The following is a 17117-nucleotide window of genomic DNA, read 5'->3' as shown; positions in this document are numbered from 1 at the left end:
TCTTTTGCAACTTTATGCATGTCTAGTCCACTATGTCTCTATGTTATTGATGGTGAGCCATTAATAGTTCAGAAAAGCCTCCAGAGTCACATATGCCACTGTTTTTTCCCTTCCCCTGGCACCGATACACCTGTAGGCCCTTTTTTTTTTTTTTTTTTCTTCAAAGACGCCCATCTCCATTTACAAACATCAAAGTTGCCTTTGAGAGCAATTCGCACCAAGGCTGAGCCTTTCATGTGATTTGCGGCGCATGGGCGTGGCCCTGGTGGGGCCGATTTTTTTTTTTAAAGAGATGCACCTGGCAGGTGCATGAGCTGAGCACCCGCACACGCAAATACAACAACATGCATGCTGTCTTTTTGTTTACTTTGCAGAGAGACTGCAATATCACAGGAAAAATAACACAGCAAATGTCATTGTTTGTATATTTGCATACTTTGTACAGTCTGTGTGCCAAATGCAAATAAAATCAACCTGCCAAGTAGAGCATGCCCCTTCACCCCCCTGCCCCAACTCCCTCCTCTACCTTACTATTCTCCTGGAGCTGTATGAACACACCCATATGAATACATAGTGGCAACAAAACACGACAGTGTTAAGACACTTTCTTTGGTTTTTGTTGTTTTTTCATAAATACAGTGTCTTTGGGTGGTAAAATGTTTCACTTACATCTTTAATATATATAGTTTTTGCATCCTCTGTGTAATGTAAGCTCTTTCAGAGACCTAAAGTACAATTTTTAAACCTCAAATACCTCTTCTTTCTGTTGATATTGGGGAAAAAAAACAGATGAATGAATCTTTTCTTTTAGATTTAGGTGAACATATTTTGCTATGTGATTGACCCCCCCTCCCACACACACACACACACACACACACACACACACACACACACACACACACACACACACACGCACACACACACAGATCCAGCTTGAGAAATGAGCTCTTTAAAAATATTCTAAAACATATGAGAATGTGAAAATGTTTGTGCATAGAAATACGATCACACCTTTGATGATTTTAGGCTTGTAAAATAGAAACATCATCTCCGAATATTTCCTATCCTTTTTTTATCCCTTTGCGTGACCCCGCTGTAAGTTGTTCTCATGTTCACTTCGTTTAAGGTCAAGAGACGCAATGCATCTCTTCCCCTGTGGGTAAATCGGTGACAGCTGATGTCATGTTCAAGCGAAGCGATGAGAAGATCAACAAAAATATAAGTGAGTGATTAAATGGTGAGAACTCCTCCTGTTCAGTGGATCCAACAGCAGCAGAAAACAGGAAGCTGCAACACTTTAGTCGCCTTTTCTTTCCTCCTTTTTCACGCCTGCTACGTCTTGTTTTTGGATGGGATGTACTGTTAAAGCTGCTCCTCAGACAGAAGAGGAGAGATCTGTCAGTAGTTACAACAGCTGTGTTTCCAGTTGAAGTTGGATAATAACATAGATCTGGGAGCGAAGGGGAGTACTGAGGTTGGGGGGGGGGGGGGGGGGGTGTTGTATAGTAATAATGACAAATGTGTGATGAGGAAATCTGCAGCAAGGGAAACTAAGATACTCAACATAATTTCTGTTCAGAACCAGATCCCAATCTGTGTGTTCATAACCATTTAAATGTCTGTATGTGTCTGGGCATGTGGGAAAGCATTAGTGTACACAACTGTGTCCATAGAGTATGTGTGCCTAATTTACTGCACAAGCGTTTTCACAAGGCATAGCAGTCTTTGTTACATTGCCGCAGGCGAGCCACCGTTGCAGTCCTGTCCATCAGGTTCTCTCAGCTGGATCAGCAAACATTACTAAAACCTCCTCCCCCTCGGTGCCAGCTCCTGCCGTGGCTCGGCTGGCACTCATGCAAATGCAGACTCCTACACAAACAGGCTGTAAAGCCCCGAGCAGGACAGCCCTGCAGTTTGCCAGGCTGTGGACAGGTGAACTGAACTCCAGCCAAGTTTGGCTTCAGGACGTCTGCACTGAGATGCACAGGCCACATTGTGTGGCAATGATTACAAAAAAAAACAAAAAAAAACTAAAAACACAGCAAAGTAGTTTGGGAATTAACTGTCTCTGAGGATGATATTCATAAAGAAAAAATGCTGCTAGCTTTATGTGTTGGCAATAGAACCTGTCAGCTTTGGCTTGATGCATCGTAAAGCTGATATAATGTGGTGCCTTGTGTTTAGAGAAGAGATTGATTATTTATATGTTCTTAATAATATCTGAATGGCAGTGTGTGTTTCTGTTCTTTGACTGTAATGGGAATTGGCTGATATTACACTCCGAAGAAGAATGTGCTTCTTGTTTAAATATGAGAAGTACTTTATATCATTTTGTGCGTTTTTCTATTTTGAGGCTTCAAGTTCTTCAGCAGTTTAAACGGGGCTGAAAAGTCATCTCCGCATCAGATCTAATGGCTCATTCTAAGCAATATAATGAACAATATAGATATGCTGAATAAATGCTTCTGCTGTCAGATGTTTCAATTTCTTTGTTGATACTGGATTTATTTTCCCTGCAGAGTGACTGGATTTGTTATTTTATTTCACGTTTTAAACATTTGCACAAACCTAATCTCATGGTTCTCATATGTTTCCAGGGACTCAAACTGGGGAGGTTTTAGTTTTAGTACAAGCTGGAATCAAACTCAGACGCATTTTTCTTTTTTGAAAAAAAAAAAAAGAAAAGAAAGAATGAAAAAGAAACCCTGTGCATGAGTTTATTTTCAGTTTTTCTGTGAATTCTCTGTCCTCACAGTGCAACTGAGTTTTTAATGGAGCCTTAAAATCCCCCCCCCCCCCAACCTATATTAAACAGTGTCATTTTATAGCACCCAGCGCCAGTGTAAAAGTAGCACGGCCACTCTGACGCCTCAGCTACAGTCATAACGTGCTGACAGACAGACAGGAGACAACTTTAATGCACACTTAGTTCAAACTGAGACTCTTGCAGATGCAAGACAAGAATGCATTTATGCACAAACATCCACATTCAGCTTTTTTTGTTTTGTTTTTGTTAAACAGAAGAGGATCAAATTGAAACCATGTACACACACACATATTGTGTGTGTTTATTATTATCTAGTCCTTCCCGCCTTCGCAGTCACTGTTCTCTTTTATACCTCTGCAAATAGCATCCAGCTTGGCAAGAGTGTGATACCCCTCCACTCCCTCCAACCATATCCCCTCTCAAGTAGCACTTGCTATCACTCTCTCTTCCTTGTGTGCTCTGTTTTGACTGCTTTTAATCCACTCTGTCCCAAATATCCACTTCCACACGAGCCACAGCCATCCACCCTTTCAGAAGCCTATAAAAACCTGGAAACTCTGGAACCTTTATGAACCCGGTCCATCCCTCAATAATTAGAATATTACCTTTTTTTTTTTTTTATCGTTATTGTTCACAAAAAAAAGTTATGCACATATAGTTTGACTCATAAGCGACTGACTCATCTGGGTAACATTGCTTGCTGCCATCCTTCGCTTTAATCCACATGAGAATGCAGCTGTGGTTGAACGATGGTGCTAACAGCTTTTGCAAACTGAGCCTCCCTACCAGGGTTAACAGTGGCCAGAGTCTGTCTTGTGTTAAATCAACGAGCCACTTATGTGGTCAGGCAGGTAAGACCCCTCTGACCAGCGATGAGGAAGAGTTGGGGTGTGAGGAGGAGGAGAAGTCCTCTGAACTGAGCCACCTGCGGCTTGGAGACTCACTCAGCTCCTCTTAGTGGTCTTGGGTAATGCCTTAATATGCTTTACAGTTTCCTCTGACCGGGCCTTTGCTTGTGCCCCTACTGCACACACAAACACACAAAACCCACACTGCTGCTCTGGTGAGGACAATAAACTGCAATAGCTTAACATTTTTACGTTCACCATAGTTCCGCCATCGCATACCCCAACTTTAACCAAAACTTCATTTGTATCCTAACCCCAAAAACCAACTTTTAATCTCCATATAGATGTTGTGATAATATGCCTTTTACATACGATCGTGTGAACTGATTTTTCTTTTTCTTTCTTGTTCCCTTCACACTGAGGTAAATGCACATTTCACGCCCACACCTTCACATATCAAACATTGCTCTAAGTAGGATTTTTCACATATCACCTGTGAGTGACTCATCCTGCTCTAACAGCATGTCGAGATAAACTGCACCCACGCTTTCACATGAGGGGATGGCTGCTGTGGTGGGGTGGCACCGCAGCATGTATCTCTCAAAAAGAACTTTAAGGATGACACTGATGCATTGTGTGTGTGTGTGTGTGTGTGTGTGTGTGTGTGTGTGTGTGTGTGTGTGTGTGTGTGTACTCACTGCGTGGCTCCCGAGGTCCATCCACGGTGACTTTGATCGCGCGGTGGTAGGTGGCCACTTGTGGCGGTCCGGTGAAGACGGTGATGGTCAGAGTGAAGCTCTTTCCTGCAGCACGGAGACACGTAACTGTAAAAATGTCCCTTTTCCGAATTGTGGGTAAAATAAAATAAAAAAAACAAAAAAAACAAAACAAAACGATTTTCTTCTTTATTCCGCTGGATTAAAATGGATTTTAATGCAAGAAGACAAGAAGCAGCTCTTTTGAGGGTCAGATATGATTTAGATTATTGAGGTAAATTATTCCAGATTGCGCCACAGAGTTTACACCACTGGTTTATTGTTCAACAAGGTCCGATTTTCCTCCCATCCGCATCAAAGTCCACGCAGGGGGAGCTCTGAGGAAAAAATGCCTCTCTTATTAAATATTCTGCGTGGGCAGACATTTAAAAAGAAATCATTTTCTGCAGTTATAAAGGGTGAGCTGCTTGTTAATAAATAATTAAATAAATCGGACATTATTTTACAATGATCAAATTAGAGATCTTGAGATATGTAATGGAAATAAAGGCCAGAGTAGACTGCGTGGAGAATCGGAGAAATGCTTCCTCCACTTCTTCATTTTTGCTGAACAATCGAGCTTCTAAATCTTTTTTGAGTTGAGGACAATTGGTTATTTATGCCTAAACTTTGAGAGATTTTGATCTACTTGATATAGCACAAAAATATCAGTCAGCAGGCCCGCGCTTCAACCACAACATCCTGCAAATGGGCCTGTTGACGTGATTTTTTTTATACAGCAAATAAACAATATCCATGTTAAATACGGCGTATTAGATTTAAAGCATTATATGTGTCCTACATGGTGACAGAGATTATTTGGCAAATGATCCTAGGACTTCAATTTGTGAGCTGTTTTTAATGCACCTTATCCAACCGACACCGCGTGGATAATTATTTGCAGCCCCTGGATAAAGAAAATGATCCCGACACGACGCATCTGCGCACGGTGACGCAGGCCAGATGTTTCAGATGACAACCGTGGACGTCATGCTGGCAAAGCGACAGTAGCTTAGTTGTACCTGTGCTTATATATTGTGCAAATTTTCTTGGTAACTGACAGCAGACATTATCTGAAATTTCACCCCGAAAATCAGCTGAAAAGCTAATTTTTGTTTCTTTTAAATGTCTGAGCTGTGTCTGTGTTTCTGCGCGTTTTCTTAAATTTGGCTCTAAACTGACAACATCCTGTGTGTTTGTAAGAACACACTCTTTTATTAAAGGAAGGTTTCCAAACGCTGCTGCACATTGCACCACATGCAGCAGACACCGTGCCACATTCTCACTGCTTGTGTGCAGGGCCCGCGAGCATCTGCGTGCAAGAGAGAGACAGAGAGAGAGAGAGAGTCAGAGGTTTGGCTCACCTCGGCCGCTCCTGCCCACGAAGCGAAGGTCGTTGAAGCGGGCCACCTGGTTCTTCATCACGGCGGAGGCGTTTCTCAGCTCGGCCGAATAGTTCTCATCGTTCCCAGCCATGACGGTGACCAGGGTCCCGTCGGGAACATCCCCGAGAGCCACAACCTGTGCGCAAGAGAAAGTCGGCGGTCACTCTGGGTCACAAACCATAAGTACACACCGCGCGCGCACAACCGCATCCGGCTCTATAAATATAAAGCGCGAATAAATTTACAGTTTCACCACAATGTCAACAATAAAACTAGAGTATACTTGTCGGATAAGTGGGAGATTTACTCAAAAGGAGCATCTGACTGTTGACTGTTAACATTTAGATTAAAAATAATTAATTGCATTTTATTTTCCACTGTTATCTGTAGGCTTTAACACTGTTCTCATCTATTTATTTGTTTAAAAAAAAAATCTACAAGTTACATATACTTCGGCTTAAAACAAATGAACAAAATGCAGAAAAATATAAAATGATATCAGATGTAAATTCACATCTGTAGTAATTTCTGCGTTTGGATCTTGTTATTTCTGAGAGGCACATTTTCTGTCAGACACATAAAATTAACAGTTGCGTTTTAGATCATTTTCTCCACAAATGGAGAAAGTATAAAAAGATAACCATAATTCACTGTAGATTATTTCTACATGTTGTGAGATTTCCTGTTAATTCTCAGTCTTTTTGTTTTCCAATTTTATATTTAGTTACATAAATAGAAAACCACACCGTGGATTGCTAAAATGTCAAATAAATTGTCATTATAGTCGTGTCTCTTGCCTTAAAAGCCACGGGGAGCGTCTTGTTGCATCGCCAGTGAGACGGGAGGACGGAGCAGAGGAAGTTGGGGCTGTCTGTTCGGACCAGCTCGCCAGCGTGGTCCGCCAGGACGTCCACCACGTTCCTGGGGTCCGGTCTTGACCTCAGGGGCCCCGGGGTGGCCATGGCCCCGTTGCCGTCTCCAATCTTACTGCAGGGGAAGGACGTCGAGGGCGGTGTGAACCGTCTGGTTGTGGGCGGCTCTACGGGAATATGCATCACAACAACTTGGGTCAGTGCCACCTGACTGGTCGTATCAGAAGAGCCAAACTCTTTGGAGGAAAAACAGTTTTTGTTGTTGTTGTTGTTTTGCTTTGGAGGTTTTGTGTCTCCTCCAGACGGTTTCAACAGTCCACTAACTCAGCGCAAAGGATGGAGGCGAGAGCGCAGAAAGAGCCTCTGTACTTCAACTTTGACTGTTGCGTTAGATCATCTGATTTGTCGGCTTAAAAAACAAACAAAAAAAAAAATAATGCTGTTTTTTCTCTACCTGCAGCCAAATAAAATCTCCTTGCAGTCTGTGCAGTGCCGGACTTGGATATCGGCGCTCTTATCTACCGCAGACTTGAATACTTTCAACCGCGTATAAACAATAGTCTGTGTCAATACCACACACTACACGAGTTCTCCCTCAGATTCACAAATCAGCGGACCAGGATACCAACAGAAATATTGCCTAAAAAAACAGGTAATCTGTTGGTTTAGAAACAGGTAACAGGTAATCCAGTCGCGATGAAAAGTTGGGACTTCCAGTTTACTGATCGTCGCGACTTTAACTTAAAAGAAAAGAAAAATGATGAAAATTTAAAAAATAGTTCTGTCAAATTTAAAAATAAAAGTATGCCTCCTTTGATGTCACCATAAAACCGCTTTCACTTCTGAGGGGGAAAAAAAAGTCGAATATAAAAAGTCAACACTGTCCTTCATGCGCAAAAGTTCTGGCGATCTTATCCACGTTTGATCTTCTTTCTCTCTCGCGCGCACACACACGCACGTACACACACGAATATATTCTGGTATAAAAGTCCAGTCGCTCCAGTTGGATTTCCTTTTAAAAAACAAAGTTATCCTTTAAGCGCTGGAGTTGTGGAGCGCAAGAAGGAGCCGCGAACCTGAAGCGACTGCAGAGTGCCGCGATATTATTTTACCCTAGTCATTTTAGCGTTTAGTGGTTGGGAGTGTGGAGATGATATCCACCAATGAATCGGCTGGGTTGGGCTTTCACAGACCAATCAAACTTTCCGCTTCTCCTCCTGCTACTCTGCGCTGTTGTCACACATGAGCTGAATTATTGATACATATCTGAGCTCCTCTCTGTAACGTGTGCTTTTGTGCCCCACATAGACGTTTTACAAGCTGCAGAAAGAGATCAGGACGAGATGTGAGTTAAAAGGAAATCGTTTTGTCAGAGGCAGTGAAACATAAACATGAATTATATGAACTTGAAATTGTTTTGTTTTGCTTTATGGGCAATAATCCAAACGCGCAACCGGCGAGATAAAGCAATCCTGAAAGTGTTGGACGTCAGATTGAATGGATTTGAACGTGATTAAATCAATCCTGCTTTTAAACAAGCTTTATTTTTTTTGTAGATAGTAAAACTCAGTCTTAAAATTAATTGGTTAAAACCAAATAATGACACATAAACGACGAGACTTCACCCCTAAGTGGTTCGTTATATCACCTTCTGCGATGTCTTTTTATCTGACCTGTTAATAATCTATCTGCTATAAAAAGAGGATTAAAAACGTTCAGGCCTGTGGTTTCAGTCTCATTTATTAATTGTGAAAAGCCAATAAATCTGGCGGCTCTGCACCTCCAAGTAAATACAAATTTCAAAGTGAAATTAGGGGTTTAAGGCAGATCCTTATCATCTTAATTAACTCATCTGAAATCATGTGAAAATGAAAGCAAGCGTGTGTCTGTTTTTCTTTTTTCTTTTCTCCACATCAAACAAACAACTTAGTAATAAATGTGGTTTTTTTTGCCAGAGGCTGAATTCATTAGAAACTTTGAAAAGTTGAGGGTTCCATCAAATGACGGCACACCCTGCGAGTTGTGCGTCGTGCGTCTTTCCGACGCTAGTTGGCGCGTTTGTCTTTTCAATCGCTGTCAGGCCTTTCAGTCAGAAACAGACGTTTCACATCTGTACAGAGAGATAGGAGGCAACTTTATCTCAGCATCGAGACAGTTGCTAATCTGAATTCATTTCGGATTGAGCTCATTCAATTAAATTAATTTCGCTTATAGGATGTTTTTGTTGTTAAAGAAGCGGCAAAATTCTTTCTTTCTTTGGTCTTTTTTTTTCTTTTTTTACCAGAATCATAAACCTTTCTTATTAAGCATTTAAAATATTTTTAAAGATTTATTTGTAATTATTTGCACAATTAGCTTATTGTAAATCAAAGGTAAAATCCCGACTCTAAATGCAAAATTGACTAAATGCTTCTTAATAACAAACTTAATGACGCTTGAAATATATCCATTTACCTTGTGCGTATTTTACCTGAGCTTATTATTGATAGGACATAAAACAACTGGAGATCTGACAGGTGCAACAAAAAGTGACTAATTTTCTTAAATGGGTGAAACACTCAGTCAAATATTGAATCATTTGAATAAATAAATATATATATATATATATATATATATATATATATATATATATATATATATATATATATATATATATATATATACATATATATATATATATATAATTTTATAAGCGTCTTGTGTTATTTTATTTGCGTGCTCGTGCGTATGTGTGTGTGTTTTGTTTTTTTTTTTGTGGTTTTTTTTGGGGGGTGGGGTTGTGTTTACTTGTGCTTTTAAGTGGCCCGTGGCTTCAGATTTCCACCCTGACAAAGCTGCAGAAGGAAGACATTAAAATTAGAAATAAAAATGAGGAAATTCAGAGTGTTAGCCTTTAAATGTTTACTGTCGCTGAGATTGTGGCCTGAGAAGTTTCTTATCTGAGAAGTTTCTGAGAGCAGAAACACAGTCTGGGATATTCTGTGGAGCTGTTGTTTATTATGAACCTGTAAAACTTTAATTATCACTTGTGCCTCCCTTCTGCTTTTCTTTTTCATTTCCACTCCTTCTGCTTTTTTATATTAGTTAAAGTTTTTTTTTTTATATTGTTTTTCTTTTAGAGGTTATTTGGCATATTTATGAACCTAAAATCATTTTTGTGACACCGCTTTTTGTGGTTGCCTGCTGTAATTATGTTGTAGGACAGAGGATGATCTTTCCCTTTGTGTTACCGTCTTTCCCTAACATTTGTTAATAATCCCACCATACTTTACTAAGAAATGGCACCACATCTGAAGAGAAAATATCTCAGATTTCATCATAAAATGGTCAAAGCAGCATAAACCTTTCATTACTGGAGTTTACCGGCCAAACACACGAACTGTGCTCATATAAATGTTGTCTTTTACTGGAGAGAATGGGAGAAAACCAAATCAATTAATCATTTTTCCTTCAGTTCTACTAAATTTACTTTATTTTATTTGTAGCCGTTGCAACCATAGCTGTAAAAATAAATAATTGAATGAATCTAGAATCAGATCATCATATCAACAAGCCTCTATTTCAAGTCCAGTTGAACTGGTACAGTGGCATCGCAGGTGATATTTTAGTCATCCCCCTGCCCTAGTTCATTATTAATATGTGACCACACGTCCCACTCAGCCATAGTGCACGCTCCGGGCGCCTGTCACATTTAGACCTCTGCATTTCAACACGCAGTTTCTACAGTTTCAGCCGCACAGGCATTGAGGACAGAGCCCGCCGTGCCCCTGAACGATTTTTAATGATCTGAGTGGGCTGAGCCTGAAATCAAGACAGAACTCCTGGAGGACATGTGAAACCAGGACCCACCTCAAAAAGGCCTCAGCATATATGTTTCTTTCAAGGATAAAAGAGAAAACGGATCCTGCAGTTACAAATCAAGATCATCGTTGTTTACTGATGGTTCTTATGGTGAAAACGTTTGACTGAGAACTTGTCTTCGTAAGCTTTCCAGATCTGAATCATAACGTTCAATCATGGAAATAGATTCCTTGTGGTTAAATTAAAGACAACCTCTCAAAGTTTTCTTTCTAAAGCTTCACACCTGAACACTTTGGATATATCTAAACAAACACAACCAAATGAATTGAACTAATTACATGATTATTCGGAGTCTTCACACAGAAACACATCGTGGTTGGTGCGTTTTAAACTGAAGCAAACTCCACTTACTTTAGCTTTCATGCGCGGTGAGTCAGACTGTAAAGACTAATATGAGTATGATCCCCATTAGCAGAGAAAACAGTGGAAGCCTTTGGGGTCTGTAAATGTATACCTGTTTCCAAATGCCACCCACACAGCTTTCACCTCCACTTAAAAGTCACTTTGAAGATGGGGACAGTCTTCAGATTAGTGGAGGTCCTTTTAAAGTTCTTCTTTTTTCCTGAATTTGATCTATTAGCCTGCGTAAACTCCCAGGCTATTTTCAGACATGGCACACATAAGCCTTCGGATGGGTAGCTATTCATTTGGAAAAGGGGGCTCTGGGGGCAATTAGAAATAGTTTTGAGGTTCGGCGATGACATAAGACAAAGATTTCTATCTTTAGAGGAACTGTGGCGGTCACACATTTCTGTACATTCACAAATTACAGGGCAAGCTTTGGCCCTCAACCCACCGAATGCATTCCTTCCGAAAAGTGTCTGCTCAAATTTCAGCCGGGGCTTTCTGCTCAGTGGAAATATGAGTGTTCTGAATGGATGACTTCTATGAAATGGAGTTTTATTCCTCTCGGATTAAATTAGCTCTACTTTTGGGGCTTGGGGTATTTTTTTGGATGACTGATGAATTCTGCGGTGGCTGTGGAACGCCAAACTTGTTTACCCTCCCTCCTTTTTTCCCCTTTTTTGTTGAAATGTAGCTTGCTATGAAATGGACTTTTTCTCCATGATATGACAAGAGTGTCTGTGATTAGACTCCCAAGCATGATGTAAGTCACCAAATCCATTTGTGCCAGTCCCCTCAAAGCCAAATCATATTCTAGCGTCAGAGTGTTTATATACACAAGTATATGGAGAAACTTTTAAACAACAGTGAGTGGGTACAGACTGTTTGGCTTTTGGGCTCTTGCTGCTCTGATGGCTGATTCTTTCTCAAATTTTGATTACAAGACGTGTCAGCACATCACAATTGGCGGTCAGTTTTGTCCATTTTGATGTTCAGACAAGAAAATAGGAAACACATTGAGCAATTTTGATTATATAAATTTTTACGTTGCCTTTTCTCCACCAAGGTCGACTGTGTTAGTTTAAATGATGACTGGTATGCATTTGTGTATTCAAACTTTGCTTTAGCTCTTAATGACTCTGAAATTCTTTGTTTCACTTCCATTTCCATAGTTTCCCGTCTTAGTTTTTTCTCTTTTCTTTACTTTATACATCCAGTAACTCATAAGAGTGTCAGGCCCCAATTTCAGATCCTTGAAGGCTTTGAGAGTATATTTTATCCCAACTAAGATGAAGAGGATCGTGACATTTCCAAACCCAGCGCCTAATTACTATGTAAGCATAATGAGCCAAGATGGAGCGGTCACCAGGGAAGACAATGAGCATATTCATCCCATGCATGTCTAATACTCTGCTTATATTCTATGAAAGGTGCCGAGCGGATCCGAGGGTTTATTATAGGAGCTGTTGGGGGTGGACAGTTACAACAAGGGTTTGATTTCTGTCTGCTGTATGTGAAGACATTTTCAACCATATCAAGCATGTAAACACTTCCTGAATCCTCCAGAGAAACACTGAAGAGAACTGAATAACTTATACTTAATTACTTTACTTCATCACAATTTAGAGTTTGTATGAAGTTTAGATAATCTAAAGGGAAATATAGAAACTCTGAACTTATTATGAATAAATGTAATGTCTTATTGTTAGAATTATAAACCATATATATTCTGAAAATAGTCATTTGAAGCCCAAGTAGATAAAATGGATTTTTTTTCTATTATTTTCAAAATCAGTGTAAAATAATTAGTCCAAATTTCTAACGATGAAATCCATTTTCATTCACCTTTTAATATTCAAAGTCTCATTTTTGGAAGATCAGATGGTGCCTAAATGTGCCAAAAAGGCCATTTTGGAGACCTCATCGGACCTCACGACATCAGAATTGCCCTTTGCAGAAATAACGTTCTCATTGTATTTATTTATTTGGGGTTCTTTTTTTTTTTTTTTTTTTTTTTTTACTATAATTTGATTGAGGTTTAGAGCTATATCTGCATCATTCCAAAAGAATATTTGTCCTAAAATAGTTTTTATTCTAAAAGCAAGCCCGAAACTGTTATTTTTATTTTATTTTTTTTACTTGTGGTATTTTCCATCTTTATTTGTCCTTCACCAATAACGTATAATGACGATTATACTTCTTAACAAATCTCAAAAGTGCTCTCTTTATGGTAACTACAAAGGTATGCAACAAGGTACCAGATGGCATCTTTGGAAGAAAACTTGGTGTTGACATACCACAGAATCCATATGTTTAGTTGTTTAATCTTGCTACATTTCAACAGACCACAATGGTAACGTTTTGTTCACCACACACACCAGTGCGACAGTATAAATAATGGAAACAGTATACAGCAGAAGGCAAAAGTTGGGTTAAAATTTCAAATAAGTTAAAGATAGTGTTGCGTCACAAGTTGGAGAAACCCTCCACATCCAGAAGTGATGCCTTGGGGTGATTTACATGAACACCTAATCAAACATCAGTATATGATGAGCAGAGAGTGAGAAAAATCAGACTATAGAGTGATGGTGCACAATGCTACAAAAGTTTGCAGTGAAAGTCTGAAAAAAGCCTGATGCAATTTGCAAACAAGTCCTTTTGATGACTGATAAAGTTAAAAAAAAAAAAAAAAAAGATCACAACCTAACGTCTCAAAAAATGGCTACACCTTAGCCACAGTCCGGAACGCAGTAGTTTAGCAGAAAATCCATATAAAACCGTAAAATAACTGGGTTTATGGCATAATAGAGACGTAACTTATGTGCAGACTTGCAACCACTTCTCGCTATGTCATGGCTTTAACCTTCAGTCGACGTCTTACAGGATGGTGATGTTCACTCTTTAATACTGTTTATTTGATTGCAAATACATTCAACAAAGTACCAGATGGTATTTTTTGGAGGAAAAGGTTGAGTTTCATCAGAATTTAGGCATGAGGATGGACTGATCATGCTTTCAGCTTGCCTTGCATCTAGTGGCACTGGGACTGACTTACACTCCCCTGTGAAAGTACAGCCATCAGTGGACACATAGATGTTCTTCATATAATACTAATATAAAACTTGTTATTATAGAAGGATATGTTTCATACATGGGCATTAGATCAGCTTTTATAGGAAGCGTTGTCGTCTTTTTCCAAAGCAGTGGTAGTTTCCCTCCACAAATTATTGCTCATTTAATTCTCTTTTTTCCCCCTATAAGCTGCACAGATGAAGTTGGTGACCAAAGTCTTCACACAGATGTTTTTTAATGTCAGTATTCATTTTGGTTTTACAGTATATGTGGAGTTAGTGACTTAGTGTTGTGGCTAAAACAGGATGTCCTCACAGAGCCTCGAATGAAATCACTTGACTTTTCTAGCTGTGTCACAAATGATTGCAGGACTCAACATATCTCCCCTTAAAATATCCAGCCTTGCTGTCCTGTTCAGTGTAAAAGTCGTGGAAGGTGCTGCGAAACACTGATGGCTTCACTGGGATCAGGGGCTTGAACGTGGTCAGGCTCCCTCCCTGCCCTTTCAGTGGCTGTTCTATGGCACACCCCACACCAGAGGCAGGCAAGGGTGGGGGGGAGACTCGCCGTAAACCTCAGTGTCATAGTTGCTCCGCCCTCACATGATCCGTCGGGTACATTTACCCTACGATGACAGTCAGCAGTCTGTGATGTGGTTCGCGGGCCTGTTTATTCTTTGGAAACCCACTAAAAGTAGAACTGGATGGTAGGCTCACCAAAAGGCCCCAGTGCTATTATAGGAGCACTTTGGGGTGAGTTTTGATCTGGTGGGTTTGTAAATAGGGCCTTGACTTGCTGCGGGGCACCACTTTTGGGCTATATTGTTTAGCATGACCTGAAGGGAGCTTTTTGATATTCATGGAGATTTGTATTCTGGAACAAAACACGGAGTCCAAAATTAATATATTGTGTGGCATTTAGGTTTGTATATTCCATGAGAACATCAGTGTACACTTTTCATAATGTGAATGATGATGGACAAAGGAGTGCAAAATGTACCAATCCTCTGCATTTCTTCATGTAACTGAGGGATGGATTGTATTTTTCTTCCTTTATTTACCCCTGAAAGTCAGTATAACTTTTAAATCTAAATGAGTCCCATAAATACGTCAACTCCCCCCCATTTTTTTTTCAGTTGTGGTTTTTAGTGTGAGCTATAATCATTTCTCATCTTTCTTTGTCCCTGCGTCTGTGTCTGTTTGTGTGCATCGACACACATACACATACGAATGCAGTGTTTCTCCTTTTCTGGCGAGAGCTTCTGATGCAAGGACGGCAATCTGTAATCTGTAGTAATTGCATGTTGCAGAAAAACATTTTTCCGCTGTGGTAATCGCTGCAATATGTGCAGTGGCGTTGCCAAAGTGACAGTACCCCCACCCCCTACAGACACACACACACACAGACTATCCTGTCTCAAACTTTTCTCAAAATACGTCCTGAAATTTTATCGACTGCTCCTGCAGAGGACGGGCAGACGATGTGACAAACAAATGCAGCATTGTGACTATTAATCACACACTCCACACAAGCACCTGTGGAGCTGTCATGCTGCATTCACCTTCTGCAGGAGATTTACAGTTCCTGTCAGTGACAGTTTAACTGCCATGCTGCCCCAGTGCCAGAGCCCTGCCAGAGCCCAGCTGCCACACACAGATCAGCAGCCGAATCTTTCACAGCAGCCACATCACTTCGTTTCTCTCCTCAGCTTCTTAACTGCTACGACTCTTCACGCAGGTGATGATGCCGGCCTGAGTCGAATTCTAATCTTCTCATGATAAAGTTGTGTCAGATTTGGGTCTTATGTCAGAGTTCCTCCAGATTATTGGGAGCTGAAGCCACATTAAACGTAGGGAGTGTAGTGACGGTCTGTGGTTGGACCATTTATGCATATTTATCAAACCATCGTCTGCCATTTCATCACACTCACACCAGCAACTACTTAGCTCTGGTGGACTGTGGCGTGAGGTCATCACCACCGAGTGACTGGGAGCAAACTATGGTGTTAGATAAAGAAGACAGCACGTTTCAACATCTCACCACCTCAGCAAATAACCTCTCCTTGCCTGCCATCTTTGCAGCTGAGCAGTGAAATCATGACCCTCTGCGTCATCACCTCTTTGCCCAACAGCGCCCCCCGAAAAAATATGTCAGCCAGTTGGGCTGTGTAACCACACACACCTACTAAAAGGACAAGTAATGCTCAGAGACATTTATAGATACACAGCACAGACACCAAGATTGCAACCAGACTGTGTGTGCAAACCTTTTCCTCTCTGGGCTGCTAGGCTGACTGCTGAAGCCATCCAACCTCCCTGCAGTTGAACTTCCCTGTGTCTCTAATGGAGTCTCTCTGTCAGATCAAACAGCTCCCACTGACGAGGAGAGGAGACAGATCGCAGAGCTGGAAGCCGTTCAGTCTGACAGCCTGAACACGTTTGACTGGCAACGCAGCCTGTGTCTACTCTTCCATCGCTTGAGATCCCACACAAATATAGTAGCGCCACCAGAGAGGGGGAAGAGGGGGTAAAGAGCTAGGAGGAGGGGGGGGGGGGGGGGGGGGGTGTAAAGGGGCCTGAGCCTGTCAACTTAGAAAATAAGTTGTGAAGCGTCCCTCTTACACAAAGGCAAAGCCCCAGAGCTCAGTCTTTGCTCAAAATGAAATCGCATGTGAGCTGAATATTAGGAAGTGCGCATGGCTTCCAGCAACCACCAGGCCATTACAGCCAAGCCTGTAAACCACATTTTCACCAGCACACAATGGCTCTTTGTGCGTGTTGTGTGGCTGTCCCAACTTGATGGAAACTTAACATGTTTAAGAAGTTTTATTTGATTAAAATTGATGAGGAGGAAGTGTCACTTTTAAAAGCTGGTTAATTAATGGCAGCCATGTTAGGAGGGGCAAACAGGACAGTCTGCCCTCATTTAGCCCCATAGTGAGGGAGATCTTTGATGTGGTTACACAAGGAATGCTGTTGTTCATTCCACGCTGCAACAAAAGCCACATGTTTTTACTTTTTGGGACTGGTCCATGTTACTTTGAACTGTGAAGGAACATGGCGAGGTATGCAGCATATGACATGAATGGCATGAATGCTAAACCAGCAAAATACAAGTCATATAGGACTCTGCCAACAATGTCATGAGCCAAATGATTTTTTCTTACCCGTGCTGTGTATGCAGATGATTTTAAAAGACAAGTCACCTCAAGT

The 17117-nt window shown here is 40.8% G+C and overlaps 1 protein-coding gene across 1 annotated transcript in view; it reads right to left on the bottom strand.

Annotated features, from left to right (window-relative positions):
- runx3 (RUNX family transcription factor 3) overlaps window positions 1-7481 on the bottom strand; it is a 28347-nt gene extending 20866 nt beyond the window's left edge. Inside the window, exons 1-3 of the mRNA XM_079261996.1 lie at window positions 6553-7481; window positions 5735-5891; window positions 4314-4418 (exon numbers count right to left, since the gene is read on the bottom strand). Coding sequence (XP_079118122.1) covers window positions 4314-4418; window positions 5735-5891; window positions 6553-6810 — 520 coding nt within the window. The 5' untranslated portion in view covers window positions 6811-7481. The remainder of the gene's footprint in view (window positions 1-4313; window positions 4419-5734; window positions 5892-6552) is intronic.
- Window positions 7482-17117: the final 9636 nt, after the last annotated feature.

Source organism: Telmatherina bonti, assembly GCF_933228915.1.
Source record: "Telmatherina bonti genome assembly, chromosome: 22".
NCBI classification, from domain to species: Eukaryota; Metazoa; Chordata; class Actinopteri; order Atheriniformes; family Telmatherinidae; genus Telmatherina; species Telmatherina bonti.
This window is presented reverse-complemented; position numbering and strand designations above follow the sequence as displayed.